General features: G+C 39.7%; 1 protein-coding gene across 3 annotated transcripts in view; it reads left to right on the forward strand.

Moving 5' to 3' along the window:
- Positions 1–1,819: 1,819 nt before the first annotated feature.
- The window catches only part of LOC128867312 (homeobox protein prospero), a 44,536-nt gene continuing 24,508 nt past the window's right edge, over positions 1,820–21,847 (forward strand). Inside the window, exons 1-4 of one of the 3 annotated variants that reach the window (XM_054108446.1) lie at positions 1,820–1,870; positions 10,721–16,210; positions 16,799–17,801; positions 18,670–18,855. In XM_054108446.1, the coding sequence (XP_053964421.1) occupies positions 12,385–16,210; positions 16,799–17,801; positions 18,670–18,855 (5,015 nt within the window). In that variant the 5' untranslated portion in view covers positions 1,820–1,870; positions 10,721–12,384. Of the gene's footprint in view, positions 1,871–10,720; positions 17,802–18,669; positions 18,856–21,847 lie in introns of all 3 variants that reach the window. The other 2 variants (XM_054108430.1, XM_054108438.1) reach the window with 2 other exon arrangements.

Here is a 21,847-nt window from a genome sequence, read left to right on the forward strand (position 1 = left end):
ATGATTAATTTTGCGCCACTTTGAATTTCCGACATTCAATGATCTGCTTATTCTATATATCTATAGAAGTGTGCATCATGTTTTTATTACTGTAATATATCATGAAATTTACACATACATATGTATGTATGTATGTACATTACCTTCCAGTATCAAAGAATACCTTCACCACCTGAAGTGATCTTCACCCGCTGCTGACTGCAACCTACACACACCCGTAAACAGGGTAAGCCGTGTATCTACACATAAAAAAGTGTAGACAAATATTCCACATGCCACTAACTTTATGATATTTCCTAACGCCTTTTTTACCCTCCACTTCCGCACGCCCGAAGCAGCTTGCACCGCTCGGTTTGTTTTTGTTTTTTTTCTACTACTTTTTGTACTTCGACAAAACTTCGGGGTGCTCAAGCAGAAATCGAATCTAGAAGTACAGCGTTGGTAGATGACACTTAACGAGTACATGCCCGTAGATTCGAGTATAGGCATGCATGCAGGCGAATATGCCACCGCACGACATATCCCGATTGTAGCGGGTACTCGTATGCACATAAAGTCCAGGTGTGCAACCGTTGCGGCACGTACCACGATCGCCCCGGTGAATGACGGCAAGCGTGCGAGTGCGTGTGAGTGTGTGTGTGTGTGATTGAGTAAAATTCGGGAGGAACGGCTGCTCAAATTATATGTTTCATGTACATTTTCCAGCACTGGAAAGAAGGGGACGAGGCAAGAGAAAAGTAATTTACTATAAAATCTGTCAAGTCGCTGTAACAATGACGCGAATGCAAAGCGAAAAAAGTAAGAAAAAGGAAAGAGAGAAAAGAGAAATATGAATGTTACTTATTCAATAGAGAAAATGCGTTTTCCTGTGAGTACTAATTACAAATTTTGTGGTTTAGTTCTGGCAATTAATTCTTTCCTTCATAAGAACTCGCGCTTTGCTCTTTTACGATTCTTTATTTGTGCGAAAAACCTTTGTGCGAAATTAAGAGAATTATTAATGAATTTAAGTTTTATTATAAAGGGTGGTTAAGTTTTAAGGGCCGGTGGTGATTTTGAATAAAATACAATTTTTTTATGAAATTATTGTAATTTCTCCTCATTATGATAATATTGGTTTAGCTCAATTACGTATAAAATAAAATATCGGCCAAATATCCGCTGCGGTCTCGGTGGCACACCTCCATCCGATGGTCCAAATTTTCGATGACGCTGAGGCATAATTGAAGTTCTATGGCGTTAATGTGCCGAATTATCTCATCCTTTAGCTCTTTAATTGTTGGCATACATATCTCATTAAAAGTCGTATACATTTTTTTTATTAAATTTAATAAACATCGAGTAATTTTCTTTTTTCTAAAAAAGTATTACCTGCATCAATTAAGCTGTGAGTCACTGTATTTTGGTGGTCCCACAAAATTACACCGTATGAAATTAACCGAATCTGTGCAATAAATAACGCAACTTAATATAACGGTTCTTTTAAATTCACGCGAAGCAGTGCTGCCATTTATACAAAAAGCGAAATTTCAACAACAGCTTTAAATTTTTCCGAGCGTCACAAGGAAATCGATAGTTAAAGGCAGCGTACCTATTTTAATGACCATTACTGTATATTGTGTATTTGTGAGAAAACTTTAACCAAGAAATATTTTACTTGCCTGCTTACATATATATTTACAGCAAGTGCTTATTATCTCAGTGTATCAACTATTTATAGTTGGTTCTCTTGTAAATAAAATTTAAAAAAATTAATAAATAAAAAAAAAATATTTTTAAGAAAAGAAATTTATTAAATCAAACTTCTCATTTCTTCTCTTTGCAGGACGATTTATAATGGATGGCGGAGATAAATAACACTTTGTTTGTGGTAAATTTCAAGCTAACAAAATAAAATTGCTTTAAGAAATATTTCCAATATTAACGGTATAAAAAGAGTAATTGTACATATATACATATATTGAATACCTTCGAAAATCGATGGATATTTAAATCGAAGGGAGTAGACTTTTCGTTGGTTCTGAGACTCTATTTAATTCAAGCTTACAATATGTATCTAGAACTGCCATAAGTTCTGTTACAAGTTAAGTCCGTTATAGATATGAAATTATAGCACTTTTTACAATGAAGCTTGTTTTATTTAAACACTAGCAACCCGCCCAGCTTCGCACGGGTATAAAATATATACCCTATGTCACTCACTGAAAAAATGATTAAAATCGATCCAGTAGTTTTGGCTTATTCATTATTGCCCGTGGCCCGCACGCGTTAAATTTGGAGTAAAACAATTCTCCTTTCTTTATAGCATGAAGATTTCCTGCTATCTTTGGGATATCTAAATTCATACCCTACATTTTTGCATATTAACTTTTTGCATTTTTACATATGTATTTATTTTATTTTTACAACAATTACTATATTACAGAATGTCTTTATATAGTTCATAGCCTTCTTGTCATTAGACAATACAAACATGTTTTCTCTAGAGGTTACTCTTGAAAGAGCGACATACAGTTGGCCATGTGAAAAACAGTCAACACTCAAATCCAAGCCTGCAACGTTGAAGGTTTGACCCTGAGATTTATTAATGGTCATTGCAAAAGATGTCTTTACCGGAAATTGTAAGCGTTTAAATTGGAATGGTAGATCCGATGGTATCAGAGGGATTCGGGGAATCAATCCATCTTCTCCGGTACCACATCCTGTGAGTATTGTGCACTCTATTATGAAAGTTTTCAGTGATTTTACCATCAAACGCGTGCCATTGCAAAGTTTAGGTGGACTTAGGTTTCTTAATAAAATAACAGGACAACCTATTTTCAGCTCCATTTTGTGAGGAGGGAGTCCAGACGGTTTCAAAGAGTTTAGAAATTCTGTAGGAAATTGAACAGCTTCTTCCAAATCGAGAACAGTATCGACCGAGTAGTATATTTTCGTCGGCGCATCAATCTTTGAAATAATCAAGTTATTTACTCTATCTACTTGTTCGTTAGTTGGTGACAGAATAGCTCTTTCTTTAAACCAAGATATTGTCTTATAACTTAGGTTATCAATGTCTGGATAGACATTGTTGACTAACTCTTGGATGTTGTCTATCAAAACACAAAAGTTTTCTAGGTTAATAATTCCCTCACTTTGTGTTAATTCTCCATTGCCAGCTTTTAGCAGCATCTCTGGAAATAGCCTGTTCTCACGTGAAGATGACGAAATCCTCATATTAGTTTTAAGCTCTAATTTATTGACATACGACTAAAGGTGGGATCTTTTTAGCGAAGCATTTATTTCGTCAGCACGTGTTCCTCGAGTCACAACTGGTAGGATTTGACGGAAATCTCCTGAGAACAGAATTGTACATCCACCCATAGGTGCATTTTTGTTGCGCAAATCGCGCATTGTCCTATCCAGTGCTTCCACAGACGTCTTGTTTGACATGGTAGCTTCGTCCCAGACTATTAATGAGCAGTCACGCATCAATCAATCTGTCTAGAAACACTACAGACGCTGTTATCATCATCGGTGGCGATTTTCAGCGGGTGCTTCATTGTAGAATGTGTGGTTCGGCCTCTTTCCAAAAGACTCTTTCCAAAAGAGTAGCGGCAATGCCGGATGACGCAACAGCTAACGCAATTTTTCCGGTAGATCTCAATTACTAATTACTGTTGTAATATCTTGAAAAATATTGTTTTTAATTATATGCTGTAAAGAGCCATATACATAGATCTATATGAAAACAACAATGTATTTAAGGTATTTAATTGGATAAGGATTAATGTTGTACCCATTTGTTGAAATCGCTTCGAAAATAAGCTATTAGTTGTCGTAAAAAGTAAATGACAAAAAATGTTATTGTATGGAATCGATAGCAAACTAAACGCGCTCCGAATCAATAAAAACTATTCAAAAACTGTATTTTAATTATGTGCGATTTACTAATATAGAACCTGAAAATTGCTTTTTATTTCGCTGTAAAATTGTATGTACATATAATTACATGGAATTCAGTACATACATAGATACATTTGTACATATGTCCGAAATGAAATAATGCGAGCGATTCGTAAATACATACATACATACGTCACCATACGATGTAATTCAACATTAATGAGGTGTGGTGAGATTATCGCTTAACGCCTGTTGCTTCATTCGGTTGACAGCGAACACACACACAAACAGCTTTTTTGGAAAAAGAGCTGCTTTTGTTTAAACAATTTTGGTTAAATAACAAATAAATCAATTATTTTTTTTGATGCAGAACGAAAGTAAATATTTCAAAGTTAAACTTCAAGAAAGTTTCATTTTAATTGGTTAATTCGTTTATGATTTATGGCCGTGAAAACACACATTGCCACATTTTGACCGATTGCCACGCCCCCTTTATATATTTCTTCACATTATATAGATATAAACCTTCCTCTTCAATCAATCTATCTTTAAAAAAAACCGCATCAAAATCCGTTGCGTAGTTTTAAAGATTTAAACGTATAAGGGGACATAGGGACAGAAAAAGCGACTTTGTTTTATAATATGTAGTGATATGTAGTGATGTAAATATTAAAAACAAAAATTTAATTTTCATTCGAAATAGTCACCATTTGCTTTTACACAAGCTTTCAAACGATTAGACTATTCAACTATTGCAGCAGCCCGCACGGTTTCCATGGATGTTGACGTCGCTGCACGACCCAAAGATTATTTGGGATTCTCTAAATTTCTGTGAGATAGACCTCATTCTCCAATTCTGACTACAAACTGTAATACAACGGATTCAGATCTGCGGCTATGAACCCAGAAATATTGTTTGTTAGTCACTGCAGAGCAGTTTTTGTCTTGTGGGCTGGAGCGGAGTATTGCTGGAAGATCCAACGCTCTCGATTGCAGAGAGTACTGCTCAACTGCTTCACCACGCTTTCTAAGACCTCTTCCTGGTACACATTTGTCTCGGTCTAAACCACTTTTTCGCAGAAAACGAAGAGATGCCAACGAGTTTACAAAACACTCCCCAGCAAACCATTACGGAGGCTGGATGGTGCACACGCTGAACTCTTCGAACAATATTTTTTGCGTCTTTAGAAGTTTTTGCATAGATTTTGTCGTTTTGCTTATTAAAAACTTGTTCAACAGTGAAGATTTTCTCATCCGTAAAAAGAATATCTTCATGACCGTTGACCGCGCGCCACCGAAGGAGTTGCTTGCATTTGTCGAGTCTAATTTTCTTTAAGCGCGTTGTCAAAAGATGATTAGTTAAGCGACGGAAGATCATCTCAAACTAGTCTTGACATGGATCTAATCGATACATAGACACGATTTTCTGCTTTCCAAGGGGATTTCCGCGAGTTATTTCTTGAACTGCTTTTATGGTTGCACTGGTTCGAACCACCTGAAGCGGACCACTTCTTTCTCTGTCTGTCACTTCAGATGTTTGAGAAAAAACGATTCATCGTGCGGAAAACATTCACGAAATACTAAGTTGTTTCAACAATTCCTAGATCTCGCTTGCCCTTTTTTCACACTTTTGTAGTGCAATCACTGCAATGCGATTTTCCTTAGCTCCCCACTCCAGTGTTAACAAGCGAAATTTACTACGAAACTGAGTATAATTTATGAGTAGACAAGGCATACGAACAACCAACTTTTTTCTGCGAATTTGTTCTCGCCGCATGCATTGTAAAATTTGTCACAGAACTTATGGCAAGATTAAGTAATATTCCGATAGCATAATTACTGAGACGTGTTTCTCGCCTAACTTGAAAGCAAGGTCTTAGAAAAATCGCAAAATCCGAGACGGATTCACATAAGGTAAAGTTACCAGGGAAAGTTGGTTTGCTTTTTGCTTTCCTAGCGATTTGGCGGTGGGAGTGTCAAAGTGTACTAGTTTTTCGTTTCTGCTTTATTTGCTTATTTCTATGCCGATTGAAATTTTGACATTCAAACCGCCAAATCAACAGACGCGATAACACAGCCAAGGGAATTCATAGAAGGTGATAGCAAACATGCCGCGATGACTGAGTTTGGTATCCCTTCAAAACTAATACGGCTATGCAAAATGACGATTTCGCAAGGACCTGTTCGTGCCATTTGATGTCAAACCATGTTTAAGACTAGGTGACAATTCTTTAACCTGATGTTGGAGCAGGTGGTGTGAGCTGCAGAACTGAACCCAGCTGGCACAATCTTTTACAAGAAAAGCGAGGCGAGTGGATCTGCAGCCGAAGGAAGCCAAAACGAAGTAGATATCTCCTGTATTCACACAAAAAGTCAGCATATTCGCTCAACCCCCTCACTTAGCAGTTGACAGTTACAAATTTGGAAAAGTAGAAAGTAGTAGATATATGCAAACACGTTTCTAAAACGACGCCCGCTCAACAGTTGTTTATGTCGAATTCTCGGAAAACCCAACTACTGTTAAGGCAAGAATGATAGTGTACAAATTTACGCCCATCAGCGATACGTGACGTCACACTGTTGCTCTTGCGTGAGTGTCATGTGAACATGCGAACAAGAATGCAAGATGAAGAAGAAATTACACAAACAGCACACGAATAAATTACACAATTGTGACGTCACACACGCAGCGATTTGGTCAAATTCACTGAGAGCGGAATAGCGGTATAAGTGGAGCGCCACTTTGGTGTTCTGCACATCGTGCGTTCAAAACGAAGCGAATCCATTAAAGGTGATGGCAGTAGACTGGCTGATTTGTTTTTTCTCTTGCCGTATACATTCGGATGCCAGCACGAAATGAAATAAGGAAAAGCTGTTCCAATCGTTGCTTCTAACTTCAAATGAATGTCGGCAGCTCAACGCAGTTCGTCCTTTTCTTTTCTAATTTCTTTGACATTCCAATGCGCCTTAAATGAGTTGCAACTGAAAACTCAGTGCGGCTCTCTTTTAGGGGACTATTTTGATAAAAAATATAAACAAACGACTTAATCCTTAGTGTTGCATGCAGCATTTCAGCACTGATACCCCGGAATTTTATTTTGATTATAAAGGGTGGTTAAAATTCAAGGGCCGGTGTTGATTTTGAATAAAATTTTGAATAAAATACAATATTTTTAGGAAATTATTGTAATTTCTCTTTATTATGATAATATTGGTATGGCTCAATTACGTATGAAACAAAATATTGGCCAAATAACCGGCGTGGCCTCGGCGGCACACCTCCATCCGATGGTCCAAATTTTCGATGACGCTGAAGCATAATTGAGGTTCTTTGTCGTTAATGTGCCGAATTATCTCAACCCTTAGCTCTTGAATTGTTGCTGGCTTATCCACGTACACCTTTTCTTTCAAATAACCTCAAAGAAAGAAGTTCGACGGCGTCAAGTCACATGATCTTGGGGGCCAATTGACATCGCCGCGACGTAAGATTATTCGGCCATCAAATTTTTCGCGCAAAAGAGCCATTGTTTCGTTAGCTGTGTGACAAGTGCCTGTTGGCGTCCTGTTGAAACCACAATTCGGGCCATAAGAAGTTCGTTATCATCTCACGATAGCGAACACTATTCACAGTAACTGCCTGACCGGCCTCATTTTGGAAAAAAATACGGCCCAATGATGCCACCGGCCCATAAACCGCACCAAACAGTCACTCTTTGTGGGTGCATTGGTTTTTCGGCAATCACTCTTGGATTATCATTCGCCCAAATGCGGCAATTATGCTCATTGACGAATCCACTGAGGTGAAAATGTGCCTCATCACTGAAGATGATTTTCTTCACGAAGTGCGCGATATGCATTTTGATTTGAACGCCCGTTTTCATAATAAGCCTGAATAACTTTAACGCGTGGCTTGATTGTGTATCTTTCCATGGTTAAAATTGAGTTAGTCTGAGATTCAAAAATATCAAATGAAATGCAGAAAAACACTAAGCGTTTAGGTGTGGTTTACATTCAACATCGGCCCTTAAAATTTAACCACCCTTTAGTTTAATTTCATTTATCTTATATGAAAAAAATTTTGTATTTCCTGTATTTTTTTATTCCCAAGTTGTATGCTTTTATGTGTTTACTTTTTTATTTAATTTTTTTTTCTAAGCATTATTCGACACTTACAGAAGCATGACTGAATATTGTTGAAGTTACTTTTTTCAGTTTTCTTACGGAACTGTCTGTCATGGGGATGGATGCGCTTCATAAGAGCCACAAAAATGGTTCCACGAAGAAAAATAAATGAGGTTCCCGTATCGCACAGTGGTATCACAATGGATCTGTAAGATCTAAGTGAGTTGATCGTACAGACCGACTACCACCATAACCTAACCGAACCTGTGGCATTACATTTCTTACTTATTTTGTTATTTCTTAATTCTAACAATTTTGATATGCTTTTTTCGTACGAAACATTCTGATCTCTGACTTTTATGAAAATGTGTTCAAGTTTTTTACGGTGTTAAAAGCACAAAATTCGGTTTAATGAAACTAACGTTTGAAGTTGGGTCTATCCCTGCATTTTGATAGTTGTGATTGATTCATATTGGGTAAACCTTATAATTCGTTTGACAAAACGAACAATCGCACTATTTTTGTGTGAAAAATTACATCATTTCCTCACTTAAATGTCCATCTTGTGCACTTCTACCAGTAAACTCCGTCAAACAGTCGATATATGAATGCCTAATTGCGGCGAACGTCGAGATATCGATGTTGAAGGTTGAAGGTGGTTCAGCAACATTTTGCACTATAGCAGCAATATTTTCAACAGCACATCCTATTTTTGGTCTGTTCAACTGATCCTTTTTCTATCCTCTTTTATCCTCGACAGAACCAGATTCTTGAGAGAACCAGTTTTTCACCAACCTTTGGATTGTCTACTCATTCGGGCGATTATTTCCACCAAAAAAATTATGAATTTTTCGACATATTCTTCTTAAAGCTGGCCCATTTCCCTAATAAATTTCAGTAATTTTAACGCGTTCTTCTATCGAGTAAAATTGCACATCTGTCTACTAGACAAATGTCAAAGATCTTTATCATCATCGTAGTTCCCCGAGCTCCGTTGCAGAGCATAGAGCCAAAACAAAATATGTCCACTCCGTTCTATTCCCTGCTTTTGCTTCCACTTGCTGCCTTATAATCCCAATTGTTGCAAATAAGCATGAAACCAAGCTGAAAGAGCACACAAACCCGGAGGCCAGAGCTTACCAAAACAGTCTGCTCAAGAAGACTTCGAAGAACTAAGCCACGAGATTTAGTCGCCAACACTATATAATTGTTTGTAAATTTCAATGTTAAGGATAGAATAATGTTACTTGTTAGCTTAAGCTAGGCGTAATACCATGAAATGTATACAAATTTTATAAAAAAAAAAAAAAAAAAAAAAAAAAAAAAAAAAAAAAAAAAAAAAAAACTTGACCTGGCAGTTTTTGTTCACAGCTGTCAAAGATGACATAAAAAAGATTCCGTCTAGGAATTATTTACTGCTTACATCTAGACTCCACTTAAAACATCCTTTACTTATTAATCAACTACAGGAAATTGTAGCCGTTTCTTAGTGCAAAGAAGGATTAGGGAACAGCAGATTTTTTTACTGGATAGTTTTTTCAGTAAAAGATGGACCGCAAGCAACAAGTACGTGTATTAACTGCACTGATACTAAAAAATAATTATTTGTTTTAAAAAAAATTTAAATTGCAATTTCTCAAACTCCTCCGAAATATCAAAACAAATTATAAAAATTTCGAATCTGTTAGCGCAAACTAGCCTCCAAGTTGAAGGTCTTCCGCCCCATGGACCCATTTTGCTTTTCCCTTCGCTGCAAAAATTCGCAAAATAGTTAATGGGTTAAAAAATGCACCCGTATTTCTTCGTCAATTTTTTTTTTTATTTTTATATGGATCTCCATTCGCTGAACTTGACTGCCATTTCAACTGCAATGTCATTGCATATGGACATTACTTTTTGCCCTCCGCAAATCATTTGCGCGTTCTCGTCTCTCTTCAGCCAGGTTGAACATCTCTTTCTGCTTGCCATTCTTAAACTTTTAAATAAACGAAAATTCCATTAAATTCTTACTCCTGTTGTGCTTCTCATATTGTGCCAGAATTTCAATGCTGCAATGATTCTTTTCAGTCTTTCTTCTTCTTCTCTTTTAAAGTTCCATTATTTTTTGAACTGTCATTTTTCGGCAAAGGTGCCATCGAAAATTTGCCTAATTCGCTTAACTTATGAGAATTAAGTTTAGTTGTCAATCCGCATTAGTTGCACTTAATTCCTGAGATACTTCCGAATTAATTCGTTCATCCCGATTAACGCCAACGTCTGTCTAGGCTATAAACCAGCGTTAACCGCCTTTCGCAGTATAGTAAATTTATGTGAGACTACTATTCGGTTGGTCTCGAGATCAATGCCCGCTATGCGAGGTGAAAGGATAGAATAACTTTTTTCTCATAAGTCTGCTCCCCTCAAAGAATGGCAAGTAACCGCGCGCATTTCTGCATGAATCGTCAAATTTTGTTTCGGAATGATTTTCTTACTAAATTAAAAGAAATTATTTTGAGTGATGGAAGTTACATATATAAGTACTTGTGAAATTTTAGGTAGGTTAACCACTTCAAGATTTATTTGCACACTCAAGATGTTGAAAACATATTTATCAAAAATACATACATATGTACGCGCTATGACATTGTGTCCTATAAACGATTTACTCTATTTGGTCCTTTATCAAGCACTCTTTTTTAAACGAATATTCTTCCGAAATTTGTTTTATTTGCAGAGAGACTTTTGAATGCTCGTGAGGATAGAGGATTCTAAATTTAAACGGCCAATAAAAAATTATTCAGCAATGAAAATTATTTAATACTACGAGAATATTTGATGCGATTTTTTAATTCAAATTCAAGGAAGTCGAAAATAAACTGAAATCATAAAGATTAGATTACTAAACTGAAATAATTAAACAATGCCTCATGCAAAAATGTTATAAAAATTAAATGCTAAAGACATTCGCATGTGTGTGGTGGTGGAAAGAAAAATCAAAACGAAATTCATTATTAGAAACAGAAAAAAACGTAGAAGACGGAGAAGACGTAAAGAAGCAAAAAAAAAAAAAAAACAACAACGAGTCCATCGTTATTGAAAACAGCGTCAAAGTTGAGAACAAAATTCTGGATTTTGGCGAGATTGAACCTTGAGACCCTAGCGGCCTTTGAAGAAAAGGAAAAACAAAGTTAAGGTATAGCAGCAAATATAAAAAACAAATCCAGGGAGACTTATCAAGTGGAAATTGACCGACCACGAAACGAGCCAAAATATAACACAAACATAAACAGAGAAAATAATCAGGCAGGCGAGCACAAGAAATCAGCACGACATTTTTGCAAGAAACAATATCGAAATCATTGATAAGCATATTTGAATTGACGAATTACCAAGAAATTGTGTGTGCCAAAACGAGACACCAGTAGAGGCACCCTAGAAAAATAAATAAACCGCCCATACGTTCTACATAATTAAGATGTGTCGCAGATCGACTAGCAGAATCTGTATGCAAACTATAGAGCGCTAAATAAAAGAAACAACAGCATTTAAATAAATACTCGCTCAAAACGGCGGTGAATTGGGAGAACTCAAAAAAGAACAATACCAATACAAGAAACGAATATCAAAAAAAACAACACCGGCGTACACGTAAAGCGTAAGCGTAACTGTTGCAAGAATATCCAAATCTCGACTCTGCTGATATCTATGTGTGAGTATTTGACTGAGCCTGAGCCAATCCAACTAAAACACATTTAAGCAACAACAGCAATAACAATACAATTGCTATAACAGCATCGAACAACGAATATCGACGATTCCAAGTAGAAGGGCAACTGCAAAGAACTAAAACCTAAGCCGCCCAATACATGCTAAAACTGCTAAAACAAAAACTTAGAGCGAGCAATTCCCAAGCTGCCATAGAGGCCGTTGTAGGACTGGGCATATATATGTGAGTGTGTGTGAACTGTTTATTGGTGTTGGTGATTGTCTATTAACAGCTCACATAAGTAATAAAGTAAATTCTACAACAAAAACAAACAAGAGAAATTTCTGTGTGAAAGAAAAGGCAAAAACTTGGTGAGCCAATAGACGATCCACGTACGAACATACACGCATACACACAACACTGCCAGCGTCGTCGTCGTTTTGCGTTTGTTTGTGTCTGTGAATGCTGATTGTGTGACCATTGTACGCAGTCCAAAGGCTGCAGTAGCGACAAAACCAGCTGAGTGAGAATAGGAGCGCTAACAGAGAAATACAGCAGAGTCGGAGATTAAGTTGGTTAAGTGGTAGGACAAGGTAAAGAGAGTAAATAAAAGTTAAGGCGAGAGCAGTCAACTCGCGACGGCGGCAAGCGTTGAGAGAAAATAATTACTTCGCCGAGGCTGTTGGCATCTTATGATGTCATCAGAGGAGGATACAGAGTGCTTCGGATTGTACAGCGATGATAAATTACTACTAAAGACGGCGACAGTAGCATTGCCAGCGCTGACAACATCCTCATCTACGCCGCCGTTGTTGGAATTGGAAACCGATACTGTGGTGAAGCAAGAAGTGCTAACACTACCACCACCAACAGCACCGATTCAGTCGGTTAAGAGTGGAAAGAGGAACCTCAACCAAAATAACAACAACAACAGTATCGCAAACGGTGGTAGTAATAAGAGCAACAACATCAGCAGCAATAACAGCAATAACAGCATTGGTCCGACTCCCGAAGAAGCACACGAAATTGAGCGCGTCGGCAACGGTGGCGACAACGACGACGACGACGACGACGACGACGATAGCGACGTTGTTGTCGTACTCGAAGGCGTCGCAAGCAGCAGAGAAGTCACAACTAATAATCAGAGGCAGAATCGCATTCGTAACCGTAATCGTAGTCGTAGTCGTAGTTGCAGTCACGGCGGTGCCATTGGTAGCAGTGGTGGCAAACAACAAGTCGTGCATGTTAGTGAGCGAGTCAGCGAAAGTAGTCCGTGTGGTGCCGTCAACAAGATAATAACATGTACCGCTAGCTTGTCAACGCGTTCGAAATCAACATTATCGTCGTCGAAATCGAGCAAAAAGAACGCGTCCTTAACATCGAGTGAACATCTTGTGAATAAGAACAGTAATTCAAATAATTTGAGTAGTAATAATAATTGTGCCAGTATAAATAACGTGGATGATAGTAGTGTGGCAAATTTAGAATCGAAACTATTGGCGTCGGTACCATCATTTAGTTCGCCGCAGTTATCCAGCGTCACTGGATTCCAAGAAAATACAAGTCCTACGCCGTTGCCATTATCGCATTCGCCAACGACGTCATCTCCGCTTGTGCCGTCAACAGCGACTGCCTTCATGAGTAGTGCTGCTGCGGCTGTTGCGGGTGCTGCTGGAGGAGCTCTATACGGAGCCTTATTGAATCAGAACACTTCGTCGGCCAATAACAATATCAACGGTGTTAACGTTAACAACATTCCACATAACAGTTCAAACGCCTCTGGATCCGCTTCCTCATCGCCAACAGCGTCACTGCTGTCCGGCAACTTTACAGCGGCTCTCGGTAGTCTCTTCACGGCAAACGGTTTCGGCTCAGCAAAAATGTTGAATGAATTATTCGGTCGTCAGATGAAGCAAGCACAGGATGCTACCAGCGGGTTGCCCGCTAATCTAGACAATGCCATGTTAGCCGCGGCAATGGAATCTGCCTCGAGCGCTGAATTGCTTAGCGCAGCAGGGCTGGTGAATAGTTTAGGCCTCAATGCCACAAACAAGTTGCTCAATAATAATACAATAAATAGTTTGAATAGTTTAAGTAACGCCAGTGTGTCTGCCACATCTGCTCTAAATAACGGCAATTCCACCGCTGATAACCAGCAATCATCTAATACCCCGTCTGCCTCTCAATCGCCTAAGAATCGACGCGTAAGCAATTGTAGTGATCGGTCTTTGGAAGAAGTTAATTCGCGTGCCGTTGATTTGAATTCCCCGCCGCGTGCACCTTCAACCAGCTCAACGTCCGCGATAGCTGCTGTGACCGCTTCTGAGAGGACCTCGCCCAACATTCAGCGGCAGCAGCAGCAGCAGCAACAGCAGAATGAATTGGCTCACCATATGTTGCGAAACATATTGCAAGGTAAGAAGGAGCTGATGCAACTCGATCAGGAGCTGCGCTCGGTGATGAATCAGCAGCAGCAACAACAACAACAACTTTCAGATAACCACAATACGCTCAAGCATAACAATAACAATTTGTCTGCTGCCAACAATAACAATGTCGCTGACAAGGAATCGAGCAATGTAATAAATCTACTGGAGGACACTATGTCTGATATAAAGATCAAATGTGAACCTAATCAGATGCCAAACAATTCCGACTCCGCAACAACGGAGCATGGCAAATCGTCTGATTCTGAAATAGCCGATTCGCAGCAGGACGAAGATCAACACTCTGAAGATGATAACATGGATCAACAGAATATGGACGATCCAGACGAGCAACAGCACTCAGGATTACCGGTAGGTGTAACCAAGAAGGAAGCAGACGAAATCCTGGAGGACGTAGAATTGATTGGAATGAATTCTCGCTCCGATTTAGAGTCCTTGGCATCTCCTAGCCAGTCCGAAATGATGCTCTTAGAGAACAGCAAGGACGAGTTGGAAGAGGAACTTGAAAAGGATGTTGCTGCCACCATGTCCAAGAAGCCAGGTATGGATATGAAGAGAGCTCGTGTTGAGAATATTGTCACCACAATGCGTTCCAGTCCATCGTCACATCAGTCGCACTTACAAGTGAATGGCTGTAAGAAGAGGAAATTATATCAACCACAACAACACGCAATGGAACGATACGTAGCGGCTGCTGCCGGCTTGAATTTCGGATTGAACTTACAAAGTATGATGTTGGACGAGGAAGCGTCCAATGACACGGAGTCACCACAGATCCAACAGAAGCGAGTGGAGAAGAACGCACTCAAGTCGCAGTTGCGCTCAATGCAAGAGCAGCTGGCTGAAATGCAGCAAAAATATGTGCAATTGTGCTCACGAATGGAGCAAGAGTCGGAATGCCAGGACATTGACGATACTGCCAGTGATAGCATGGAACATGACGCCAACGGCGTTGACCTCTCTCCATCACCATCCCTAACCGGAGAATCAGGTTTGAATGACAAAATGCAACAGGATGTCGAACGGCCAAGCTCTACTTCGCCAACTCTCCCAATGAAATCCCAAAAACAGCTAACCTCACAAAATTCAATGGCCCTGGACAGTGCTCCGAATGTGTTATCGCAAATGATGAGCAAAATGATGTCATCGGGATCACTTGTGTCCCATCCGCACATGCAACAATCATTTAACGGCCCATTACCGCTGTTGCAACACATGCCACAGCTGCAAGGCGATACAAGTGCTGCCCACTTATCTCACCCCGCCATAAGTAATGCTGCCGCCATGTACTTGGGTCAACAGTTCTTTTTTGAGCAAGAAGCTCGTATGGCCAAGGAGGCTGCTGAACAGCAAGAACGGCAGCAGCAGCAGCAACAACAGCAACATCAACTGCAGCAACAGCAACAAAAACAACAACAGGAGCAGGAACAGCAGCGACGTTTTGAACAGGAGCAGCAACAGCGCCGCAAAGAGGAGAAACAGCAACAACAACAGCAGCAAGCCCAGCAACACGCCGCACAACAACTCCAACGGCAGCAACAATTGCAGCAAATGCATCAGCAGCAACAACAGCATATGGAGCAAACTACGTCTACTGTCTCCCTCAGCCAGCCAACGCGCCCACAGCTGCATCACAACCGACTTCATCAGCGCCACGCTAATCACTCTTCACTTAAATCAGAATTGTCAGAAAAATTCAATATGCTGCGATCCAGTTCGAATTCGATTATGCGAATGTCTGGTTCCGATCTGGAAGGACTTGCTGATGTGCTGAAATCGGAAATTACCACTTCCCTCTCCGCATTGGTTGACACAATCGTCACCCGATTCGTGCACCAGCGCCGCCTTTTCAGCAAGCAGTCGGATTCGGTGGCAGCAGCCGCCGAACAACTAAACAAAGATTTGCTCATGGCGTCCCAGATACTGGACCGCAAGTCACCGCGTACAAAAGTCGCCGATCGTTCGCAATCAAACGTCGTCGTTAACAGTAACACAAACAATGCGAATTCAGCAACGGGACAATCCATTGTAAGCGGAAATACTGCCGTCAACGCCGCAGCGGTTCAATCAGGTAATAATGGTTCTCTTCTTCTAGTTAATAATGCTTCCTCAACTAACCAATTGAATAACGGCCATAACGCTAATGTCTCTAATAAGCACCTGGGTCACTTGCAGTCCACTGTAGGTAACGGTTCCCAAATGCATGTCGGCCCAGGCCCCGCTGTATCTGTTGGCGGTGTCAATGTGCCTCAACTCACGCTTACCAATAGCCAAGCAAATGCTTTGGCGAACTCAAGTGGTCAGACAAATACACAGCACGCACAACAAATGGCCCAAATGTCGGCATTGAATGCGCAAAATTGCCAAAGTCTCATCGCCGCTCCGCGTCTTAATGGCAATCAGTTGTCGTTTCCGTCGCCAGCAGCGGCAGCAGCTGCGGCAATGGGTCTGCAAATGCATCATGCAGCAGCTGCAGCTGCAATGTCTGCGGCCGCTGCTAATCAGCAAAATCACAATCAGCAGATCGCGAAAGATAGTTCTGGCCAGAACTCTATGAATCCGAGTCTAAACATGAACTCGAATCCAAATACAAACAATACTAACAATAGTTTAAGCACAATTAATATACCACCTCCTCATATTCGTCCTTCGCCCACAGCGGCAGCAATATTTCAGGCACCAAAAACACCGCAAGGGATGAATCCGGTCGCTGCTGCTGCACTCTACAACTCCATGGCCGCCGGCGCGCCCAACCAGATGAACCCCTTCTGCATGCCGGAGTCACGTGAAGCCCAACAGCAGCAACAACAGCAACAGCAACAACAGCAGCAGCAACAACAACAACAACAGCAACAGCTAGAACAGAACGAAGCCCTTAGCTTGGTGGTGACACCGAAGAAGAAGCGCCATAAGGTGACCGACACACGCATCACACCGCGCACCGTCAGCCGCATACTGGCGCAGGATGGTGCTGTACCTCCAAATCCTGTGACTGCAAACACCATGCTAGATGGCGCTGGCAAGTTCGGCGCCATGGGCGTACAGCCTAACCAGCAACAGTCGCAGCCTAATCCGAACCAATCTAACGTAGGCAACAACAGCGCCAGTACAACACCAGTCAATGTGAACACGCCCGGCAATATCGGCAATGTGAATACGACGCCCGTACAAAGTCCCTCGCCTCGTGCTCAAGCGCCGACCTATCATCCGCCGCCACCACCACCACCCATGTTGCCCGTGTCGTTGCCCACCTCTGTGGCCATACCCAATCCTTCGTTGCATGAGTCGCAAGTCTTCTCACCCTACAGTCCATTCTTCAATCCACACCCGCCGCATGCACCACCACCACCACCCCCTCATGGTCCACACGGTGGTGCACACAGCACGCCAACCGCTGCCCAAATGCATCATATGAAGATGTCGTCAAGCCCACCCGGCCTCGGCGGCCTAATGGACTCGCGCGAGTCTCCGCCACTTCCACATCCGCCATCTATGCTGCATCCTGCCCTACTAGCCGCCGCCCATCACGGCGGCTCACCCGACTACAGCGCGCACCTGCGTGCAGCCATGGACGCACAGGACCGCAATTCGGATTGCAACTCTGCGGATATGCAGTTCGATGGAATGCAGCCAACGATATCATTCCTGAAGCAGCAAATGATGTAAGTACACAATTCACTTTGCTTAAAATTGCAATTCCAATAATTTAAGAGATTCTAGACAAACAAAAAGTATGTAAATAAGTAGATTCCCGGCTATTTAATACCCTGGTAAATATATGCGAGTGTACGAATTCGATGCGAGATTCGATTTTCTGCTTTTCTACTTAGTCTGTTTAGTCGCTGCGCCAGTCGTTAATTTTTCTTAAGCTTCGTTACTAATTACCGCTTAATACCCAAGAAATGGTAAATCAACTCAACAAAACGAAACCAATCAAGTGACTATACCTACATGCAACAATACAACAATGCAACGTTGCAGCACAATAAAATGAATTCACTTAAAGCGAAAGGTGTAATCAAAACCAAAGTCTAAAGCAACCTGATTGCAGCAACCCCAATTATTCTTAAGTCTTGGCGAAACTTAACGTAGGTACGTTGTATCTCATACGCCACGCCGTCTTACGAACCCACGCCCCACCAAGCAAATGAACCCACCTTCAGCACAAACACAATTTTCACCGGGCTCCGCAACGAAGGTGCAAAAATAAAGCATCGGCAGAATGAGTGCAAATAAAAGCAAAGCGAAAATCAATGCACACTTATGACTCAAGTGCTGGCCGGTAGACAAATTACAGTTATGTCAAATTGTAGCTATTCAAATTGAATTTCACAACATTCTCGTACAACTTAAATTCACAAAAATACAAACAGATTAAAATATCCAAAGCGCAATGAGTTCTTGTAGCTTCGACCTCAAGTATTTCATTTTGGTCACTCAAAATATTCTGTGTATTAAATATCATCTTTTTCTCTTCCCCCTGCTCATTCCACAAAAATTAATTGTGAATGTTTTCACATGTTAATTTAGCAAAAATAGCGACTCCTTGACTCCACTGCACTCATCAACACTAACACCAATGCACCTGCGCAAAGCCAAACTAATGTTCTTCTGGGTGCGGTACCCGAGTTCTGCGGTACTGAAGATGTACTTCCCGGACATCAAGTTCAACAAGAACAATACAGCACAATTGGTGAAATGGTTCTCGAATTTCAGGTAAGTCAAGCGCTTAAAAAGTTAAAAATAAAATATAGGCCATAAGAATAAAAAATTTAAGAAATATTTACTATTTAAACACATACATATGGAGTATAACGGTGGTCGTATACCGTACTAGGCAGAGTCGACTTAAGGGGTAAGGGGTAGTCAGAGGCCCGAAAAAATTATGATTTTCAATTATTCTTGTTTGCTAGACAATTGCGTTATTTTACAAAAATAAAAACATTAAAAGCATTAAATTAAACCATGTTTCTACTTGACTTTAGAAAATAAAAAAAAAAAAATTAATAATATAACTGTAAAAGTTATCGCTGTTTGTGTGGAGCCCGTTTCTCGAGAAGTCCCTTGCGGTGATCATCACAAGTCCTTGGAGATTCATTTATAATCAATCGGAGAAGAGAAATTAGTTTTATTAGTAGATAATCTTGTGCCTGATCGAAGTTTTTTTTTTTAATTAACAATATGGCGGCCTCAGAAAATATTTTTCGGATTTTCGAGAAAAAACACGACAGTTATTTGTTTAAAAAAAATCTAAATTTTAGGAAAAAAAATTCCTTCCATCAGGCACGAGTTTTTTATGTTTCTCAAAAGCAGTATACATTTTATTGAAATCTACCAAGCGGTTTTTAAATTACTGTAATCACCAGTTCAAAAAACAAAGTTTTGAGAAAAAGGCATTTAAAGCTTTGCTATCGATTTGTGTAGAGTAGGGCGGGTCGATTTAAAAATCGCTCATTGCTCTGTGAATATCGTATTCTATGGATAAAAATAAGAAACTTTGCCGAAGGAACCATACCTCTAAAACGAATTCTGATGTCCCCCAATTTGGGTCGAACGAAAAATCCCACTTTGACCCATTTAGAGTGCTCCAATCGAGTCCAAATGTATGACCGACCCCCACCAACTTTGGGCGGCCGATCCACGCATGCCAGGGGCACACCCCCTGGAACTCCCCTGGGGGTTCCCCATACAATAATTTCAAAATATCACCATTTTTGGCCTTTACATGAGAAAAGAAACTAAAAAGTCCCTCATAGCAGCTTTCAAAATATGGATTTGCTGTTGCCTACGTAGCATTCCGCTCCGGAGCGCCCGAGCGCCCTTTGTTAATTGTTGAATAACTCGAAAAGTATTTGTCGGATTCACTTGAAATTTTTACACAATATTTTTAAGATATTATACTTTAATAAAACTAAAAAAATCCAGTTTTGTGAAAATTCTGACTACCTCTAACCACTTGAGATAAAAATGGAATTATTTAAAAAAATATTTTTATTTTTTATATATTAAAACAAAAGAGTTTTAATTACTAAACCGTTGGCATAATTTAATAATTTCTTATCTATATTCGCTTCTCCTTTTTAAATTCATAGAAAAAAATAGTGCTAAAATTTTTACTGCAGCAAGCAAAATACTGTGCACGACCACAGATACATAAAAAAGAAATATATATCTACATATGAGACCTTTTCTGAAAAAAGCCACCCACAAATTATTAGAATTATACAAAATTAAGTAGTTTGGGGGAATAAAAAATTAACTTTTTAATCTTTTTTTAGTATATGGTTTCGGTATCTCGTAAAGTATCCATCAAAAAACAATTTAAATTTTAAGCTCGTTGTCAAGGTGACATTTCACATTAAAAAATTCTTTTGCTGTTTTTCGTTTGTTCCACTCAGTTACAGTGTGCTAAGGCATTAACAATTGAAGCCAACAAAGAGAAAATTCGGTATATTTTAAAATTTTTCTTTGATAAAAGCGAATAGGCGAAAATGCAAGTCAGACCGCTGAAATTGTGAATGGTGTTTATGGTGCCGATACTTCAAAAGCTAACAACATGGCGAGGAAAAAAATTCTTGTGCTACAACCAGGCTAATTTGGCCGCAAATACATAAGAAAAGGTCAGGAGAATTGCTCAACCTCTGAAGAGAGAACATCTCGAAGGCCGTGGCTAGTGTCACTGGACATTGGCTATTAGGTAGGCACTAATAACTTCTAGGCTAGGAGTATTTTCTCATGAATACTGCTGAAGTTCTAGCGACGAGCAAAAGAATGAGACAGTAGAACTCTTCCTCTGCATTTGTCCAGCCTTAGCTAGGAGTAGGGAAAGGTTGTTAGGAAATGACTCATTTGACTATCTTGCGGAACTATCCGGTGTTGGGATAAAACCTATCCTACGCTTCATAAGTGCGTCTAAATGGTTCCATGTTGAATAAACACTGAGGTTGCCGCGTTGCACAGTGGTACCGCAATGGACGTCTATGGTCTAAGTGGGTAGGCTACTCTAAGCCGACTGCCACAAAAAGCTTACTTAACTTATATTAGTTTACAAGTGTCAACAACTTTTTAACGGGCTATTCTAATAAAAAAGCTTCGGGGGGTTTTTACACAGAATTAATTTAATTTATTTTAGAAAAAAAAAATTCTTTAAGAAAATTATTGCGGAAAAAAATATGTTTCTCATAATTTTTACCCTCTTTTACCCTGCTATTTGATTCAAAACTACACGAAAACGCGTCTTAATTTTTCTTTAAAAAAGGTAAACAAAAAAATATTTTTGTACCCTCCTTTGCCTCTGGGATTTTTTTTCTAAAGTATATGAAAATGCTTCTTAATTCTTCTTTAAAAAAAGGAAGAAGAAAAAAATTCTCAGAACTTTTACCCTCCTTTACCCTATGAGTTTTTCTAAAATACACGAAAATGCTTTTTAATTTTTCTTTAAAAAAAGTTAGGTTAGGTTAGGTTAGCCTGGTTGGCAACAAGCCGCGCATATACCTTTTGGTCCCTAGCGATATCAAATGGAGACCGACCTCTATGAATACCTAAAGTAGACATCATGTAGGATGTCAGCGCTTTTGGCGAAGCTGAGCAGCGCTGGGAGATCCGCTTTTGAGACGTCCTCCAGACCCTCAATATTTTTCTCAGAACTTTTACCCTCCTTTACCTTGCTATTTGATTATAAAGTACACGAAAATGCTTTTACATTTTT

The sequence above is a fragment of the Anastrepha ludens genome, chromosome 2, assembly GCF_028408465.1.
Source record: "Anastrepha ludens isolate Willacy chromosome 2, idAnaLude1.1, whole genome shotgun sequence".
NCBI lineage: Eukaryota > Metazoa > Arthropoda > Insecta > Diptera > Tephritidae > Anastrepha > Anastrepha ludens.